Raw genomic sequence first — 17,337 nt, 5'->3', positions numbered from 1 at the left:
GAGGTGAAGGCTCATATTCAGCAGGCTGTCCTGGTGACCGACTGCTCTGCCTGCAGGTCACAGGAGGCAGGTCCCACTGGGGACTGGTTTTCACTGTGGTTTGGCTTGACGCTGCTGCTGGGGACACCCCTGGAAGCTGCATCTGGCCTGGGAAGAGGTGTGCAGGGAGATGCAAATTTCCTGACAGAAACATGTGTGCTGCAGCATCCCACTGTGTTGTAACCACTCCTGACTCCCTCCCTCTCTCTCTTTCCACAGTCCATTGATCCAGGGCAGCAGTTCACCTGGGAGAATTCCAACCTAGAAGTGAATAAACCAAAAAACCGCTATGCAAATGTGATTGCCTATGACCACTCACGTGTCATCCTGACCTCCATCGATGGTAAGAGTGACTGCAAAGTGGGCAGCCCAGCAGATGGCTGACTAGCAGGGAACCATATTTTCCTGTTCTCAGTCAAGCAGGGACAAGTAGCAAGAAACATATCCAGCATCAGCGTGAGCAAATGCCTGTTCTTGCTGGCAAGAGGAGGGGCTTCTGCCGACCTGCACAGGCTTTCCCACTGTCCTCAGAGCAGAATGCCCTGTGTGACTCTGTCTTGCCACTGCTGGTGCCAGCAGACATGTCTGTCCGAGCAGCCACCCTTCTCACTGCTGGCCCCACTGCATGACTTTGGCTACCTTCCATGGCACATGGTGGGACAAGGCACTGTTAGCCCTACTACCCTCTGTCCAAACACTACTGCAGAGCTGGTGTCTTCCTCTGGGACTTGTCAGTGTCTGCTCCAATGTAAAAGCCCAGAGCTGACAGGATGAGGCCCTTGCCATGGGACATCAGGCTCTACACATCCCTGTGCTCTATGAGAGATGCATCAGGCCCTGTTGTTCTTAGCACTGACCCCCATGAGTCCAAGAACCAGCCCTACATCTCTGTAGCCTGGGCCATTACGTGCCTTAAGTGCCTGCTTTTCAGTCCCCTTGCACACAGAGGAGCTGGAGCCCGGGTACCAAAGCACAGGCTCTCACCCATTCCCACTGTTTTATAAATCAGCACCCAGCGCTGCACACCAGAACTGAGCCCTCTGATGGGGGATGAGAAAGCTGCAGCTAATTCAATACATCCCTGCTTGGGGAAGAGAATGGGGCCTGGCTTTGTGTACGGGTGGCCCTGCAGTCACTAGTGTCCTTTTCTTGGGATGGCAGAATCTTTTCTCATGCTAACACACTGCGGGAGGAGGAGGGAAGCAAGGCTTGTTCAGCAGCAGCTATATGAAGACCTGGCATGTCTGATCATGGGCAAACCCTATTAGGCAGCTGTGGGGTGAGCATATGGGGGATTCCCTGTTTCCAAGCCTGACTCAGTTGCTGTAAGTAGAGTGTGTGTCTTCCTGGGAGCCGTTCCTGAAGCACCCTGCCAGGTCCCCACCACCCATGCCAAGGGAGCCAGGTGCTGCACTCCAGCCAGTGCTGCTCCCCCAGAGCAGCCAGCACTTTTTTTCTGCTGGGACCTCTAGAAAATTCTGCAGGACAAAAGGGTGAGGGGGAGATGCCCAGCTCCATTTCCTTCCTCTTATGAAATGCAGATGTGCTCTCATTAGGAAACAAGGAGATTCCTGCTTTTTTTCCATGTGCCTGGGCAGCCCATGCTGAGAAGGGTTTGGAAATACAGCCCCAAGCCTCTGCTTTTCAAATTTATTTTAGTAACTGTGTTTGCATTTAAAAGGCCTTTACAAGAAGGTCCTTTCCTTAAAGTGGTGAAGGCAAAGTGGGAGCTGGAGCAACCTCTGCCAGCAGGCAGCAGAGGGGAGTCTTACACTGAGGAGGGTTTCATTGGTGGTGGGAGGAAGGTCTCTGCCTCCTTTGAGGTACTTGTCCCTGCAGGAAGGATGGATGGGAGGACAGCCCTGCCTGACATCTCTGCTAACAGAGACAAGCTAATGAAGCAGCCTCATTTTAAAAGGTGCTGTAGGACCATAGCAAATAGCTGTTGAATTTAAGACAATTATTTCAATCAGTTGCTTGAGGCCAAACGAGTGCCTTAATATTCCTGTCTGAATTTCCTTTTGTGTGCGGGTGGCAGCTGTCTCTCTGCTTCGGTGCTGCCTGCTTGTTGCATTAATGTGGGAGTTACAAAGGGTTCTCCTTTGTTCAAGCACCATCTCTGTCCTTTACAGGTTCCCCAGGAAAGATTCTGGCATCACCCTGAAAAGGAGACTTGTCAAAAGCCTTGTGAACATGCCTCTTGCCCTGCCTGCAGGGCCCAGGAGAGCAATAGGTGCAGGGTGGTGGGCTGCCCCTGGAGTAACACTTCACCCTCTGTCTCTGCAGGGGTCCCAGGCAGTGATTACATCAATGCCAATTACATCGATGGGTATCGGAAGCAGAATGCCTACATCGCCACGCAGGGGCCTCTGCCAGAAACCCTCAGCGACTTCTGGAGGATGGTGTGGGAACAGAGAACAGCAACCATAGTCATGATGACCAGGCTGGAGGAGAAATCCAGGGTACGGTGTGCGCTTCCTCTTTTCTGGAGCTGGTTGGGGGACAGGAGAGAGGGATGGGAACACATCACAGCGTAAAGGCATCCAGGGAGAGGCAAGGCCAGCGATTTGGCTCATTGCTGCAGGCACCATTGCAACAAGTGCCTTGTAAGCATATCCCTGTGGGGCAAAAGGGCAGCAAAGCCTCCTGTCACTGTGCTGCTCATCAACCCCTGTCTTGCTCACATGTCTGCATGCACACCCACCCTTTGCCTGCTCACATTGCTCACGGCAAAGGGAAAAAAGAAAGCTCTGGGATGGGGACTGTTGGCAGTCCCTGAATTCTTGAGAGCTGTGTCCCAAAAGCTGAGAAGCTGCAATGGGTAAATGGCATCAGCAGCATCCTGCAGCCGTACAGGGTCCTGGTGTCTCTGGAGATGTAAGGGAGTGGCTGGCAGGATCTCATTGCAGTAACAAGACTAATTTGTGCCATGTCCAATGACAACATATATAAACGATTGGCTCATACTGTCAAGATTAGATATTCTGATGTAATAAATGCAAAGCTGCCTGAAAACCATGGGGAAGGCACAAGGTGGAGAGGAAGGAGCAGGAGCCCTTGCCGTAGGTGATGTTTATGGTAGCTGGTGACAGAGGTTCTTACTCAGCCCCTGAAGCAGGAATTCCTGAGTTGTGACCGAAGTGCTCCTGTGCCCAGGTGCACCTGTCAGGCAAAGCTTCTGCCTCTCATGATTCTGTTTGTTCCTAAAAGTAAAATTTTAGCAGTGAGCATTTGTACTTGCAGAATATTTTAGTGTTGCCATGCCAACAGCAGGAGAAGGGGCTGTGCACTCAAGCTGTGAAGCGCTGGTTATTTTTAGCCCAATAAGCTCGTTCTTGAGAAGCAGAAACTGTCAAGTTTGGGTTCAGTTAAAACTTTTGCTCGCATGCTCTCCCTTCATTTCAAAGCTTTAGCACCAAAATGCTTGCAGGGGTGTCCTAGCCCACACTAGCTGGGAGGAAGCAGCTGGAATAATTGATCACCATGGCAAAACAGATCAGCTTTTCCTGCATGTACAAAAATAATCTTTGTTCATGGGCTTTCCCGGCTCTACAAATGCCCTATAGCCTGCAGGGAAAAATAGTATTCCTTGGAGATGAGCTGCCTTGAGATCCAAACCCAGCTTTGCACTGTGATTTTTGATACACAGCCCTGTCCATTCTGTCCAGTGGCCACCATCACCCACCACAGCCCAAACAAGGAGATAAATTAACTTGACCCATCGGGCAGCTCAGGGCTTGGCATGTGGGCTAAGCAAGATCAGAAACTGCTGATCAACCGTTTTGTGCATCTGGGGGTTATCTGGGGACATTTTTGTGCCTTCACATTTCAGTGATGAAGCATATATTTGAAGTATGTGGAAAAGCCCTTTTAGGTTGCCAAGCAAATCCATGCCCAGAGTCCTGATTCACTTAACTTCTGGGCTGCTTCCCTGGATGTGTTTGATGTAGCAAAGTGCTTCAGGGCACTTGCTCACGGGAGAGCCCTGGTAGGGAGCTGGGATGTGGATTTGCAGGTTATTTTCTCTGGGGTTTTTTGTTGGCTTCTCCAACATGTTCCAAGGCAGGACGGCTTTCAGCAATCTTCCTGCTCTACTTTTCCTCATGTTCCTTTGGTGATGGCAGAGCTCAGTCAGGACCACACCTTTCTGGGACCCAGGAAGATCCTCATCGCTGCCCATTGCTCCCAACTTTCAGCATGAGTCACTGTTTTACAGTGTTTTACTTCAGAGCCTTCAAACCTCATCTGATGCAACCCCTTGGGTTCCTGTAGCATTGCTGCCTGGTGGTGTTCACACAGCTGTGGGACAGCACTGCTCCAGGCAGTCACATAGGGTCACAGACTTAACCATGGATGTTCTTGCTTGGAAGCCCCCTTGCCCAGAGGCTTTGGTGCAGGCACAAAACTATCTATAGGACTTTACAGCTGTGGAGCCTGGGGTGGGCAGTAGGACCTCATGGCAAGATGCCCATTGCAGAGCAGGCTCTGCCACCTTCCCAAGCAAGCTCCCCAAGTCCCCTCGGCACTGCTGTGTGTAGATAAGCTGACCAGGACCAGCAGCAGCTTTGCATCCCTGTAGGGGTGACACAGCTTTAAAGGGCTCGTGAGCTGCAGGGAGAAAAAAATCTTTAAAGAGCATCAGCTTTTATGGTCCGCAATTTCAGCTGGCTTGATGGTCCAAATCATCTTCCCTTTTTCATGTTTTCACAAAGCAAGAGGCACATAAAGGATAGAAATTGCTAGATTGTGCCATTTAGCTGCCTTCAAAGCTTTACAATCAGTTTCAGAATCATTTGGTGGCAGTTCAGAAACACACATTGTAGATTAGTTTTCCTGAAGCTGTGAGCATGGCGTGTCCCAGCTGGGGTGTGTTGCACAAGAGAGGAATTAAAGCAGGGTTTCTCCTGTCCTGGGCTATCCCCAAGAGCCTGGCAGAGCAAGGTCTCCCAGAGCAGAGCTGTGGCTTCTTCTGTCCCAGCCCAGAGCATCGAGCAGCCATCCCTGGGGTGTGATCTCTCCAGGCACTTCATGTCCCCAGGAGGGGTGCAAAGAGGCTGGTACTCAGGGGTTCTGGGAAAGAGGGGCTTGGCAGCCACATCCCACTCCAGCCCTCTCCCTGACAGTGATGCCATCTGGAACTTGTGAACTGGGCTGGGAGCGGAGCACAGCTCTTGAGAAGAGGTGCCCGGTTGCTCTTGGGCACAGGGCATCGGAGGGGAGGGACAGGAACCACTCAGCAAAGCTTCAGTTAATGCCTGTTGAGGACATTAGTGTGCTTCTTAAGTTAATGAGGAGCAATCACTGCCAGAAGAAAACATCTCTTATCTGCTTTAGTGCCACAGTGCATCGGCTTCAGCATAAAATTTACAGAGCTTGAAAGTGGGGCATAAACATTATGGGTAAATTTGGCAGAAAATGTGACTGACTGTTATCTGGTCATGAATAAATAATTTTCAATTACCAGCCCAGGCGTTGCTATTATCCCACACAGGGAACTCCTCTGAAGTTTGTTTTGTGCTTGAGCACACACAGCCCTGTAGCATGTGGGTGGCAGGAGGGGGACCCTAAGGAGAGGGGCCACAGGCATGGGGATATGTTGTGCTGCTCCTCTGCAAACCACACCAAGGATGACAGAGCAAGTGGCTGTCCCCAGCATTTGGGGACCCCATTAGAGAGGGGTCACATCATCCCTGAGCCAGGTGAGATAATCTCAGGTGGCCAGGAATGCAGCTGCAGCTGCTGCCCTCCTGTGAGGATGGGATCAGTTTAGCTGTGAAATAAGGTTTGTGACCTCCAAGTTGTTCTCTCTGCAGCTACGCAGCATAAAATAGCAGGCCACTCTGTGCCTAGCAAGGAAGAGAAATATTCTGAGATGTGTGCAGGGCCTGCCACACTGCAAGCACAGATCCAAGGCAGCACAACAGCCTGAAGGGCAGGAGACCCTGAGCCGGAGGCAGCAGAGCTGTTCTGGGCATGTGGGCACCCACAGTACCCCATAAGGCAGCTTTGCTCCAGGCACTTCTGCCAAGACAGGTATTCCTTAGACAGGACCCCAAAAAAAGCAAGGAGAGGTACATCACTCTGATCCAGACTACTGTACTCCAGCAGCCAGCATGCGGGATGAGGGCTCTTAGCTCTCACAAACCCCACCTTGCTTAAAGTGCCTTCAATTAAAAGGCAGAACTTCATTGATTTCTAATTAAGCCTGTTGTTTCCCTTCCCACACACTCCCCTGTAAACACACTCGGCTAATAATTAAGTTTACTATTCCTTGACAAGCACAGATGATCTTCCATTCACTCCTCTCTCCTAGGGCAGGAAACCATTTTCAGTGCAGTGCACATGGGTGGGAATGAAGTCTTCCTTCTGTCAGCCAGGCACCACAGCTCTGCAGGGCAGGGGTGGTGGGTGCCAGATGAAATAGGGATGTTCAGGGTGCCAAATTAAATAGAGAGCTCAGGGCTGGAGAGAACAAAACTGGAGGAGTAGTTTGCAAACACTGAGCTGTGAATAGAAGGAGGAGGAGGGCATCGGCAGGTGAGCAGGGAGGGATGCACAGGGAGATGAAGGGAGCAGAGGGTTGGGGCCCTGGGGATGTGTTAAGGCTCTCTGCCAAGTGGGCTGCAGCAGACCAATAGCTCAAAGTGTTCTGGCTGGAGGCTTGGGAGGGAAAGATAAAGGATGCTGCAAGGCAAGGGGTCCCTGGAGAGCAGTGGTGTTTTCATGATGGGACAGTGCTGTCTGCACAGAGGGGTTGAAGGGATGGTTTGGCCACAGTCTGTGTGTTCTCACGGAGGGAGTACAGGTTGTGTCTCTGTCTGAGCTGGCATCTGTGCCTTACTGTGGAGCAGGAAATCTGTGTGTTTGGGACCTCTCACATAATGACTCCTTTGTGCCTTTACCCTTTTTGAAGGGCAGAGCCCTGTTCCTCACCCCAAATGCCCCAGCCAGCAGCCAAGCACTCATCCTTTCTCCTTTCCTCCCCACAGGTAAAGTGTGACCAGTACTGGCCAAGCCGAGGTACAGAAACCTACGGGATGATCCAGGTGACTCTGCTGGACACAGTCGAGTTGGCAACCTACACCGTCCGCACCTTTGCACTGTACAAGGTATGGCACTGGCTGGGCTGGTCCTGCCCCAGGGAATGCAGAGCTGCTCCCCGATGCTGCAGGGCCCTCAGACAGAGGCTGCCAGCTGTGCCTGACTTGGCAAAGCATGTGGCTAGTCCACACATGGACATTTTCTCAAAGCTGGGCTGCAGTGGGAGACCTGCTGCAGGTTAAGCATCTGGCCACCACTGAATTTTGGCCAGGACATCTGATGTTCTCCTGTATGTATTCAGGATGGGCCCCAGAGCAGGGGCTGTATTTGCCTCTGGCAAGTGTACATGTAACAGCTGTCCTCCCGTTAGAGGGACTACAGGGGAAGCAGCAAATTTTTAGCACTCCTGTCACTAGTAATGCAAATGGAGGGACCCTGCTCTCCTGTGCTCTCTGCACCTCATTAGTGTTTGGAAATCCCTGGGGGCAGTGCTAGTGCTAGCAGCAGTGTGTCGCAGCAACGCACACAGGCTTTTCAACAGGCTGCCTCTGCATGACTGAGTCTGGGCCGGCAGAGAGCACAGCAGCTGCAGTGGGGACACACACCCTGGGAAGGCATCTTGCCCGAAGCAGTCACCCAGCCAGTCCTACCACATTGCTGCATAGGTCACTCAGCCTGGAGCACTGGCAGTCTAGCTTATGGCTGTCCCAGAGGAACCCAGGATACAAAGGAGCAGGGAGGGATCTGGCTGCTGTGGCCCTTCCATGCCCAGTTGCCGTTTTTCCCTGGGCGTGCAGTGAGCATGGAGGTAGTGACCCCATGCTGTGCAGAAAGGAGTTTTTCACCTTCCCTTCAGTCTGGTGCACACTCGCAGAGCTGCTCTGCTCTCTGCATCAGCTGGCTTTCCACAGAGCATCTATGTGTACAGAAGCCTTGCAAGAAGCCTACATTTTGCCTCCAAATTTTCAGTGGCAAAATCACAGTACATGTGTTACCAGGCACAGCATTATATGCCTGTTGCTACTCAGCCAGCTGAATACCTTGTTACCCTTTCAGTGGGTTCCTGTCCTAGTATGAGACTGTTCTCATGTGAAACAGCTCCTCTTTATCTTCAACAGAATGGCTCCAGTGAGAAGAGAGAGCTTCGACAGTTCCAGTTCATGGCTTGGCCTGATCATGGGGTACCGGAGTACCCCACTCCCATCCTGGCTTTCCTGCGGCGGGTCAAGGCCTGTAACCCACCAGATGCTGGGCCCATGGTTGTCCATTGCAGGTAGGACTGTGTGTTTGCAAAGCTGCAACTGGGCACGTACATTCTGGCTGCAGGGGCTTAACCTATCCAGCTAAAAGTGGAGTCTCTGCTTCCTCAGGGAAGGTTTCATAGTAGCATAACCCACACTGCATGCATGCTTGGTCTGGGAATGGGATAGAACCAGCAGTGGTAATGCAGTGGTGACATTTGTATTGCTACTGCTCTGTCAGATTCAACAGCACCGCTGCATGGTGAGCCTCAGAAAACACTTTCTCCTGCAGAACTGCAAGTACCATTTAGAAGTGAAGTGATCTGTGCCCAGCTTAGGTGGGTGGCACCTTTCAGAGGCGCATCACGGACTGACACGCATGCAATGACCTCTACAAACATTCATACATAGTATTTGCAGCAGAACTCTTTTGCAGGGTAGAAAGGCAGCTCTTTAAGCAAAACAATAGTCGACTCAGGCTCAGCATCTTATCCAGGCAAGATTTATCTATACCAGCCGAGTGGGGACCATTACTAAACAAACCACTCCATCATTGCAGTTCCAGCATACGCCTTACCAGCAGTGTTTAATGCTCTGCTTTCATGCTCTGTTTCAGATGGGAGTAGGGTATAATTAACACACAAACAAGCTGTATTAAAGCCCTGTTAAGGATCTGACTTGCACCATAAATGAGGAAATGTCTAGCTCCTTATCTCTGCCTGTGTTTACATGTCACAACAGCATGTCTGTTGTTTTCAGGGTGCTCTCAGGGTGAGTAGTTTGGGGATTGCTACTGCCCTTCCAACAGATGTGGAGAGGCATCAGGTTCTTGAGCAAAGGGCTCTGCACAGACGTGTGTGATCTCACCTTTCTCCTTTCCCCTCCCAGGCTAGCTGTCCTCATTTTATGGGTTAGAAAACAATGACTCGGGTTAAGGAACAAGCAGGCTTGAAATATTGGGCTTCATTGGTGCTGGTGCCCAGCCTAGACTTATGGTCCTCTGACTTTTTGCACACGTATGCTGTCTCTCTCCTGCCTGTTAAACACATTTCACACATTCCCTTGTGGAGGTGCTGCCAGTCACCACAGGGACCAGCAGAGTGACATCAGTCCTTTCTGTTCCATCACTGAAAGCAGGACAGCAGAAGGGCTGAGTAGCCTTCCACATTCTCCAGTGCCTCTCCCTTGCTTATCCTGTCACCTGTTTTTGGGGGCTCAGCTCACTATCCCCCAGCGTGAGGAGCAGCCTTTATTCCTCTTTTGTGCATTCGAGGCCTGGGCACTCTCTTAAGCAAGAGCAGAGCTTGCGTGGCATATGTAGGAGACAGTGTCACCTCAGGCCACGTGCTTTGTTCCTGCAGTGCTGGCGTGGGCCGAACTGGTTGCTTCATTGTCATTGATGCCATGCTGGAGAGGATGAAGCATGAGAAGACCGTGGACATCTATGGCCACGTGACATGCATGCGCTCTCAGCGTAACTACATGGTGCAGACAGAGGACCAGTACATCTTCATCCACGAGGCCTTGCTGGAGGCAGCCACATGTGGCAATACAGAGGTGCCTGCACGCAACCTCTTTGCTCACATCCAGAAGCTGACCCAGGTGCCACCAGGAGAAAGCGTTACTGCAATGGAGCTGGAATTCAAGGTTGGTGGCAGAGCCCCAGCACCCCCATTTCCTATGCCCCTGTCTCTCCCCACACAGCACCACTGGTCCACTCCTGCAGAGACTGGGAGAGGAGAGCTGTGGGTCATCACAGACAGCTGGATTTTTTTGTGTTTCTAAACCAGGTAGTCACAGTGTTTTAAAATACCTTTGAATTGTGAAGCTTGTGTAGGCCACGGTCCCCTCTGGATTGGCAGCTTCTGGGGAAGATATAAAAGGCAGATGGATGTGCAGTTCTCAGCAGCACGTTCTGCTCTAGCTTCACTGTGCTGCGGGAGCTGCATCTGAAATCAGATGCAGATCATGTTAGTGATAATTGATGTTACTGTGAACAACTTGTCTGGAAACGGCTCCAGTTTAAATATGTGAGACGTTTATAGTCTTGTTTCTTCAGTGCTGAGCTCTGTTATCTTTTAACTGCCTCAACACCAAGCCTCAGTGTCTGGAATTGGTGAAGGCACTGTTTTAGGACACACTGTTTTTAAGGAGCCAAGCCCACATTTTGCTATTTGTAGCTGTGAATGCAAACTGCAGATATTTATTACAGCCTTGGAGAAGGAAGTGAGCTCTGGAAGCACCCATATTCTCAGATGAGGTGCATTACTCCAGTGCACTCATGCAGGGGGACATAGCTCATGCAGGGAGGCAGCAGACCATGCAGGCAGTGAAATGAACTGCAGCAATACATCTTCACCCTGGGGATTCCCTCCTGGTGACAAAGGAGCAGGAGAGGCAAAATACTGATATTCTGTGTAAACTGGGAATAGCAGAGCAGCTCTGTCCTGTTGTTACCAGAGCTACTGGTGTCCTGGGCTTGAGATAGTAGAACATGCTGCATTAGTATCTCATAGTGGCACGTGGCCTGAGAAACCCCTCGAGAACCACAAAATTAGGCTCAACTCTATCAACTTTGTTGTAATACAGACAAAAATTTGCTGTTTCTCCAAGGTTCTCTTTAGAACAGTAATAAAAGTTGCCCCTCTCTGCCTTGGCAGATTCCACTGCATGGGAACCCCTGCAGAGCAGGATATGGGAGGCCCTCACATGGCTGCATCACTCCCTAAAGAGCAACCCTGTCCTTCTGCAGGGAGGCTTTGCCTAGGACCAGCTGTCACAGGCTCTGGAGATGCTGGAGAGAGTCTTTTGGGAAAGAAAAAAAAAATAAAAATGGAAGGACTTCTGTTTGAATGTCGCTGCCAGCAGATCCAAGTTACACATATACTGTTACTCCAGTTTACAGGGCTCGAAGACAACCATAAACTGTCTCACAGTAACCCGAAATAGATTGTCTTTACCTAAAACTGTCACAATTCTCATATTTTTCTTGGTTTCTTCTGGGGTGAGAAGTAAATAGCAAGACACTGTTGGAAGATGGAAAGCTTTCCTTCCCTGACACCACCAGGCGGGTGTCCCTGGTTCAGTGAGGTACAAGGCTTCATGTCGTGGCCCTTTATGGGTCAGATTGCTGCTGTGGGCCTCCACTCTACTGTGTGTGGCTCTGAGACTCTGCCAGCAGGTCAGTGCACATGGCTCCCCTGCTGTCACCTACAGCCTAGCACCAAAAGCCAGTAGTGGGGCCCGGCCGTGCTTCGGTGTGCAATGCCAGGGCAGAGGGTCACTCAGCCAGAGGAGAGAGCACGGCTGTTTGTCCAGAGGGATTCCTGCCTACCACAGTCCCAATTTTGACCCCAGACTTTTGCATCCCCAGCACAGGTCTGACATGTCTCCTCCTCTTTCAGCTGCTGGCCAACTCAAAAGCACATACCTCACGTTTCATCAGTGCCAACCTCCCATGCAACAAATTCAAGAACCGCCTCGTGAACATCATGCCATACGAGCTGACCAGAGTCTGTCTGCAGCCCATCCGGGGTGTTGAGGGCTCCGATTACATCAATGCCAGCTTCATAGATGGGTACAGGTAAGGCCCACCTTAGGTGCCTGGCCCAGCTCATCCTGCCTGCTTGGGAACCTAGGCAAAGCTGCCTTCTCCTCTTTCCCAAGCACTGGTCCGGGTTGCCTAGAGGTGACCTGGTGATCATTTAGTTGCATTTTGTCTATTTCCGTCTTCTCAGACACTCCAGTGCATAGTTAGAATTTGTGAAAACTGGTAGTGAGAGCTGCCAGGTTGTTTGTATTGCTGTAGGCAGAGGCCCACATGGCTGGGGTGGGAGGCTGTGCTGGCTCCTGCAGAGGTTTATAGGAGCTTCTTGTAGGCATCCCTTGCCATGTGTTTTATATATGCAGCATCTAACACAAACCTGTCCCCTCTCCTTAGCTGTTGCAACCAGAGGTAGAAGTGTGCTTGCCCTGCCTGGCTGATCCAGACAGCGGGCCAAGGCTCGTGGCCTCATGTCTTGATTTGGGGGCAGTCTGTGGATCCTTAGGCAGGATCTGGTACTGGACACTATGAGCCAACCACTGGCTTTGCTCCCCAGAATACCTTTCAGAAAACACAAATTAAGATCTAGTGGGGGCAATAAAACTTACGGTTTCTGCATCTTAACTGCTGGCATCGCATTCTCAGATGCAAAGTGCCAGGAGAGGAGAATGCAGGGAAGTAGCCCAGTGACTACATTTCCTTCCCAGCCAATCCCTGGACAATAATCCAGACCAAATCCCAACAGCGCACATACAGGGCTTGTTCCTGTCATCTCTCTGTGTGCCATCACAGTAGCGTCACCCCGTGGAGGAGTAGGGGATACAACGATGGATGTGGCACAATGCCCCTCCAGCCTGGGCCTACCCAAACACTTCTTAAGGGCTGGTCACCTCCCAGGAGCAACAGTCACTGCCAAAGGGAATGGATGTTGGTGCAGCCAGGCCAGTGGCTCTGTGCCTCTGTCCCTGCTCCAGCGCTGAGCCCAGGAAGGGTTCCCAGGAGGAAGGGCTAAAAGGAGGCAAGAGTGGGCAGGAAGCAGAAGAGCACCCCTGGGAGCATCCCAAACAGCAAAACTGCAGCAAGCCAGGCTCTCTCAGGGTGGGACAGTAACAAGGAAATATAAAGGGGCTGGAGAAAAGCTGTCAGGTAGCAGCCTCTGCTCCCTCCTGCCTATGTGGCTCTAAGCCATCCAACACCATGTCATTAAAGTGACCACCTGCCTGTGTGCCCACCCCAGCAGGCCAGTGCCTGGCAGGCAGGCTGCAGCTGCAGTGCCCTGCTCCAGAGCTGATTAAGAGCAACGCTGCTTTTGCCCCTTGGTGATGCTGCAGAGGGAGGGCTGCCAGCATGGCAGGTGGTACCATTTCATGTGCTACCTGCCCCATTTCTGAAGAGTGCTGTTACCCCTTCCCATCCTTTCAACCAAGCAATTTTCTCAGTATATCTAGAGAGATCAGTTGGCCCACGGTCCTGCAGACATCGGTGATGCTACATCTTTATTAGCTCTCTTGTTTAATTCTGCACCCCCACTCCCTGTTTCTTATGATGTCTTATAAATCCACCTTGAGCCAGCCCCTGTCTTCATCCTGCACATTCCAGCTGTCCTGCAGCACGTTCGTTAATTTTCAGCACCAGGAGGGGAGGATGCCACCCCGCATCCGACAGGCTCCAGCGCCCCGCAGTGGTGAGCCGGGCTGTGTCTGCACCACCGTGTGGCGCCGGACCCGTCTCTCACAGGTGACCACTGGTGTGCCAGGCTGGGCCCTGGCCGAGCCAAAGAACCCACATGCCAAGGGTGCTTTCTTCAGGGTGTGTGCCAGGCTGGAGCAGGTCCAGCTCTGTTTTCACACAGGACTTTTTGAGAGAAGCTCTGATTCTCACTGGAAGCAAGGACTATTTTGGAAGCTTCAGAAAAGCTGACAAAATGGTATTGGTGGTTTCCACGCTGCCCCAGCTGGGGTGTGTGATCCAGGTGACCTGATTCAGTTGCTCTGTGTCTTCCCATGTAATGTGAGGGACGGTAGGTGCTGCAGAAAGTAAAAGTGCAGGAACCTGGGGGTACTCCTGGGATGGTGCCCAAGCACAGCATCTCCTGCCGGCCCAGGTGAGTGCTGGCAGCCTGCTCACGTGGGCCTGGGTGCTGAGAGGGTTCTCAGTACTGCAGCACTAGGGACAAGCAGCAGGGAAAGGCTGGGCTGGGGACACTGTCTCCCCAGCAAGAACTAGTGGTCTTCTGCATTCTGCACCTAGTGATGCTCACCACATCTTTGGGGAGCACTTCTCTAGAAGACATGCATTGGGCAGGTTCATTCCCCCCACACCCCATCTGTGGCTAGTCCTAGAGACCTGTCTCCTGCAGCTGCATTGTCAGCCCTGCTGCCCACTGCACAGGGTCCCTGCTTCCAGCCCTCCTGCCCACCAGCCCCCAGAAGCAGCTGCTGCCCACCTGCCAGGAGCTGCTCTGATCACCATTATGTTTGTCACAGGCAGCAGAAGGCCTACATTGCCACGCAGGGACCACTGGCCGAGACCACAGAGGATTTCTGGCGGATGCTCTGGGAGCACAACTCCACCATCGTGGTGATGTTGACAAAGCTGCGCGAAATGGGCCGGGTACGAATCCTGCTCAGGGGGGAAGGGGGCTGTGTGTCTGGTGTCTGTGGGCACAACCTCTCCACTCACCCCAGTCTGTCCCCAGCACCAGCTGCTCTGACCCAGCCTCCTGCTGGCGTGTCCCATGGCTGACCCTGTTACCCTAGAACCACTTATGCTCCCAGGGAGTGGGAGAGAAGAGCAGCAGTGTGTTGGTGCTGATATCTCACTGTGCTTCTCATCCACAGGAGAAGTGCCATCAGTACTGGCCTGCAGAGCGCTCTGCCCGGTACCAGTACTTTGTGGTGGACCCCATGGCAGAGTATAACATGCCACAGTACATCCTCCGGGAGTTCAAGGTGACGGATGCCAGGGTGAGTACAGCTGCTGGCTCCCCAGCTCCCCTGCCTGCTGTGCCTCTGCCCCACCTCTGCCCTGCCCAGGCCAGCAAAGGGAGCATGCAGCATCTTTCTTCCTCCTGGAGGAACCTGTAAGCAAGGTGCTGCCTTCCATTACAGGCGGAAGGGGCTGCTGCCCCTCACCTGTTGCTTTCACTGACCCAACAGACCTTGCAGGGATCCAAAGCCCTACTCAGCTCAGTCATGCTGGGGTGGCTATGTGAGAGCAGAGGCAGGCCCCAAATGCTCAGTGAAAGATCATCCATGGTCTGTGCACCCTTTCAACTGGCGTGGGCCAGGGGGTCTGAGAGCAGGTCAGCAGCACCAGTGCTGGGGGGAGCAGGATCCCTCTTGCTGTCTCCTCATGCACAGTTCTAACACTTCTGTCACTGCAGGACGGCCAGTCACGGACCATCCGCCAGTTCCAATTCACAGACTGGCCTGAGCAGGGAGTGCCAAAGACAGGAGAGGGCTTCATCGACTTCATTGGCCAAGTGCACAAGACCAAGGAGCAGTTTGGGCAGGATGGGCCCATCACAGTGCACTGCAGGTGAGGGAGGAGAGATCAGCATCCATTGCCTTCATTATCCCTTGGGGATGACCTCTACTCCTACCTTCTCCCCTGAACTTGGTGCCCCTCCTGCACACCATTGGCAAAAGGCAGGCAGGGGATGATGAGGCAATATCCATGGGTGCCATTGGAAGCCTTTCTGCCAGATGACTAGATTAACCCAGTGCCCTGGTGGTACTGGTTTGTCACTCCTTGGAAGAGTCCTTTGGCAGGGTAGGGTGCCAACAGCAGCTTGGCCCACAGGCAAGGCAGAATCAGTGGGCCCCATGGGGCTGGGGAGGCACCTCTGCGTGGCAATATCTCTGTGGCCTCTCCTGGCTCCACTGAGCATGTTCCCATGCTCCAGGAGCTTTCAGTGCTCCCAGAAGCTCTGCAGAGCCTCACTGGGGCTGGTGGGTCTCTAACAGCACCTCTTACTCCCTCCATGCAGTGCTGGGGTCGGGCGCACGGGCGTCTTTATCACACTCAGCATCGTGCTGGAGCGGATGCGCTACGAGGGGGTGGTGGACATGTTCCAGACAGTGAAGACCTTGCGGACGCAACGGCCAGCCATGGTGCAGACAGAGGTGAGTGTCCCTTCCTCCCCGGGGTGGCAAAAGATCTGTGCAAGAAGGTACGGGGGAGTCAGCATCCCTGGTTGGGCAGCCTCACTGCCCAGTGTCCTCAGCTCCTCACTTCTCATGCTGTGCCCCTTGCTGCCTTGCAGGACCAGTACCAGCTGTGCTACAGGGCGGCACTGGAGTATCTTGGCAGCTTCGACCACTATGCAACGTAACTAGTGCTTTCCTCCAGTCGCGGTGGGGATGTCTAGGAGTGGAGACGGGTTCCTCTGAGACAGAGTCGCCCATTCCTCAGTCCTTCTGTACAGATGGAGATGCTGCCCAGGCAGCAAACCTCCACACCAACCAGTTCTGACCACGGCATTTAGGAACTTCACCCCAGCGCCAAACGAGGGAATCCGACTCCAAAAGCATTTCCAGTCTCTGGCTGAATTTCTGCTCATGTGCATCTCTCGCCCTCTCTCACGCGACTGCATTTCACAGCGAGGCTTTAGGTGGGTGGAATGGGATCTTTTTTTTAAACATGTAAAATAGTTACTAGTGGGTTTTATAATCTCCTCTCTCCTTGTTTTTTATTTTTTTGCAAGTCTTAATGTTTTGCCCAGGCAGAACTGGACCCGCCAAACCTTTGGGAGTTGGGTTGTTTTTTTAAATTTCCTTTTGCTTTTACATTTTTTACTGCCCTGTGTTTATTTCAGCCCAGTCACTGCTGGTTCTGCCCATTTTAGTGCAGCTTCCTTGGTAATTTGCAGCAGCTGGCTTGCAGTTCCTGCCCAGCTCCATTCCCCATAGGCTGCTTTTTAATCCTCTGTAGAATATGAAATTTCATGGAACTGGACCTAAGCTACCAATTATTTTTTTAGCTTTCCCCCCCCCTCCATTATTTCCTGAGTAGGTTTGGGTTTGGGAGGGCATGTGGGGTCACCAGAGAAGCGGTCCCCTTTGTCAGCTGGAAACTGTTCAGTCCCATCACAATGCGTGTTCAACCACTCCAGTGACCGTGTGTATTGGCAGATCCCGGTATGATGTGAGTTGTCGTCGCCTTGTTTGTGAGAGACCCGAAATCCCAGGCTCAGGGCTCTGGAGTCTCTTTTTGTGTGTCTCACTGGGAAGGGAGCAGGAGAAGTGAGTGGGTCCCACACTTCCCCGGGGAGGGGATGGGAAGAGCGAGACGTGGCCTTTTTTGTTAATCCCGTGGTTCTGTCGTGCAAGCGCCATTTTGTCACCTCTCACCAGTGAAGTGCATCGGAGCATTGACAAAGGCAAGGAGCACAAGCCCAGCCATCCCCAGAGCAGAGCTGGGCAGGCTCTCTTTGGAAAGCAGGGTACTTGCAGGGAAGGGGAGGGCAGT

At 52.4% G+C, this 17,337-nt stretch overlaps 1 protein-coding gene across 1 annotated transcript in view; it reads left to right on the top strand.

The window, feature by feature from the left end:
• The window catches only part of PTPRF (protein tyrosine phosphatase, receptor type, F), a 257,488-nt gene extending 240,942 nt beyond the window's left edge, over positions 1-16,546 (top strand). Inside the window, exons 21-31 of the mRNA XM_010006576.1 lie at positions 259-382; positions 2,326-2,501; positions 7,029-7,148; positions 8,199-8,353; positions 9,683-9,968; positions 11,726-11,904; positions 14,352-14,478; positions 14,706-14,831; positions 15,251-15,405; positions 15,857-15,992; positions 16,133-16,546. Of these exons, the coding sequence (XP_010004878.1) occupies positions 259-382; positions 2,326-2,501; positions 7,029-7,148; positions 8,199-8,353; positions 9,683-9,968; positions 11,726-11,904; positions 14,352-14,478; positions 14,706-14,831; positions 15,251-15,405; positions 15,857-15,992; positions 16,133-16,201 (1,653 nt within the window). The 3' untranslated portion in view covers positions 16,202-16,546. The remainder of the gene's footprint in view (positions 1-258; positions 383-2,325; positions 2,502-7,028; positions 7,149-8,198; positions 8,354-9,682; positions 9,969-11,725; positions 11,905-14,351; positions 14,479-14,705; positions 14,832-15,250; positions 15,406-15,856; positions 15,993-16,132) is intronic.
• Positions 16,547-17,337: the final 791 nt, after the last annotated feature.

This window comes from Chaetura pelagica, unplaced genomic scaffold, assembly GCF_000747805.2.
Source record: "Chaetura pelagica isolate M959 unplaced genomic scaffold, ChaPel_1.0 scaffold69, whole genome shotgun sequence".
In the NCBI taxonomy this organism is placed as follows: Eukaryota; Metazoa; Chordata; class Aves; order Apodiformes; family Apodidae; genus Chaetura; species Chaetura pelagica.
Note: the sequence above shows the minus strand (reverse complement) of the source record. Positions and strands in the feature narration are given on the sequence as shown.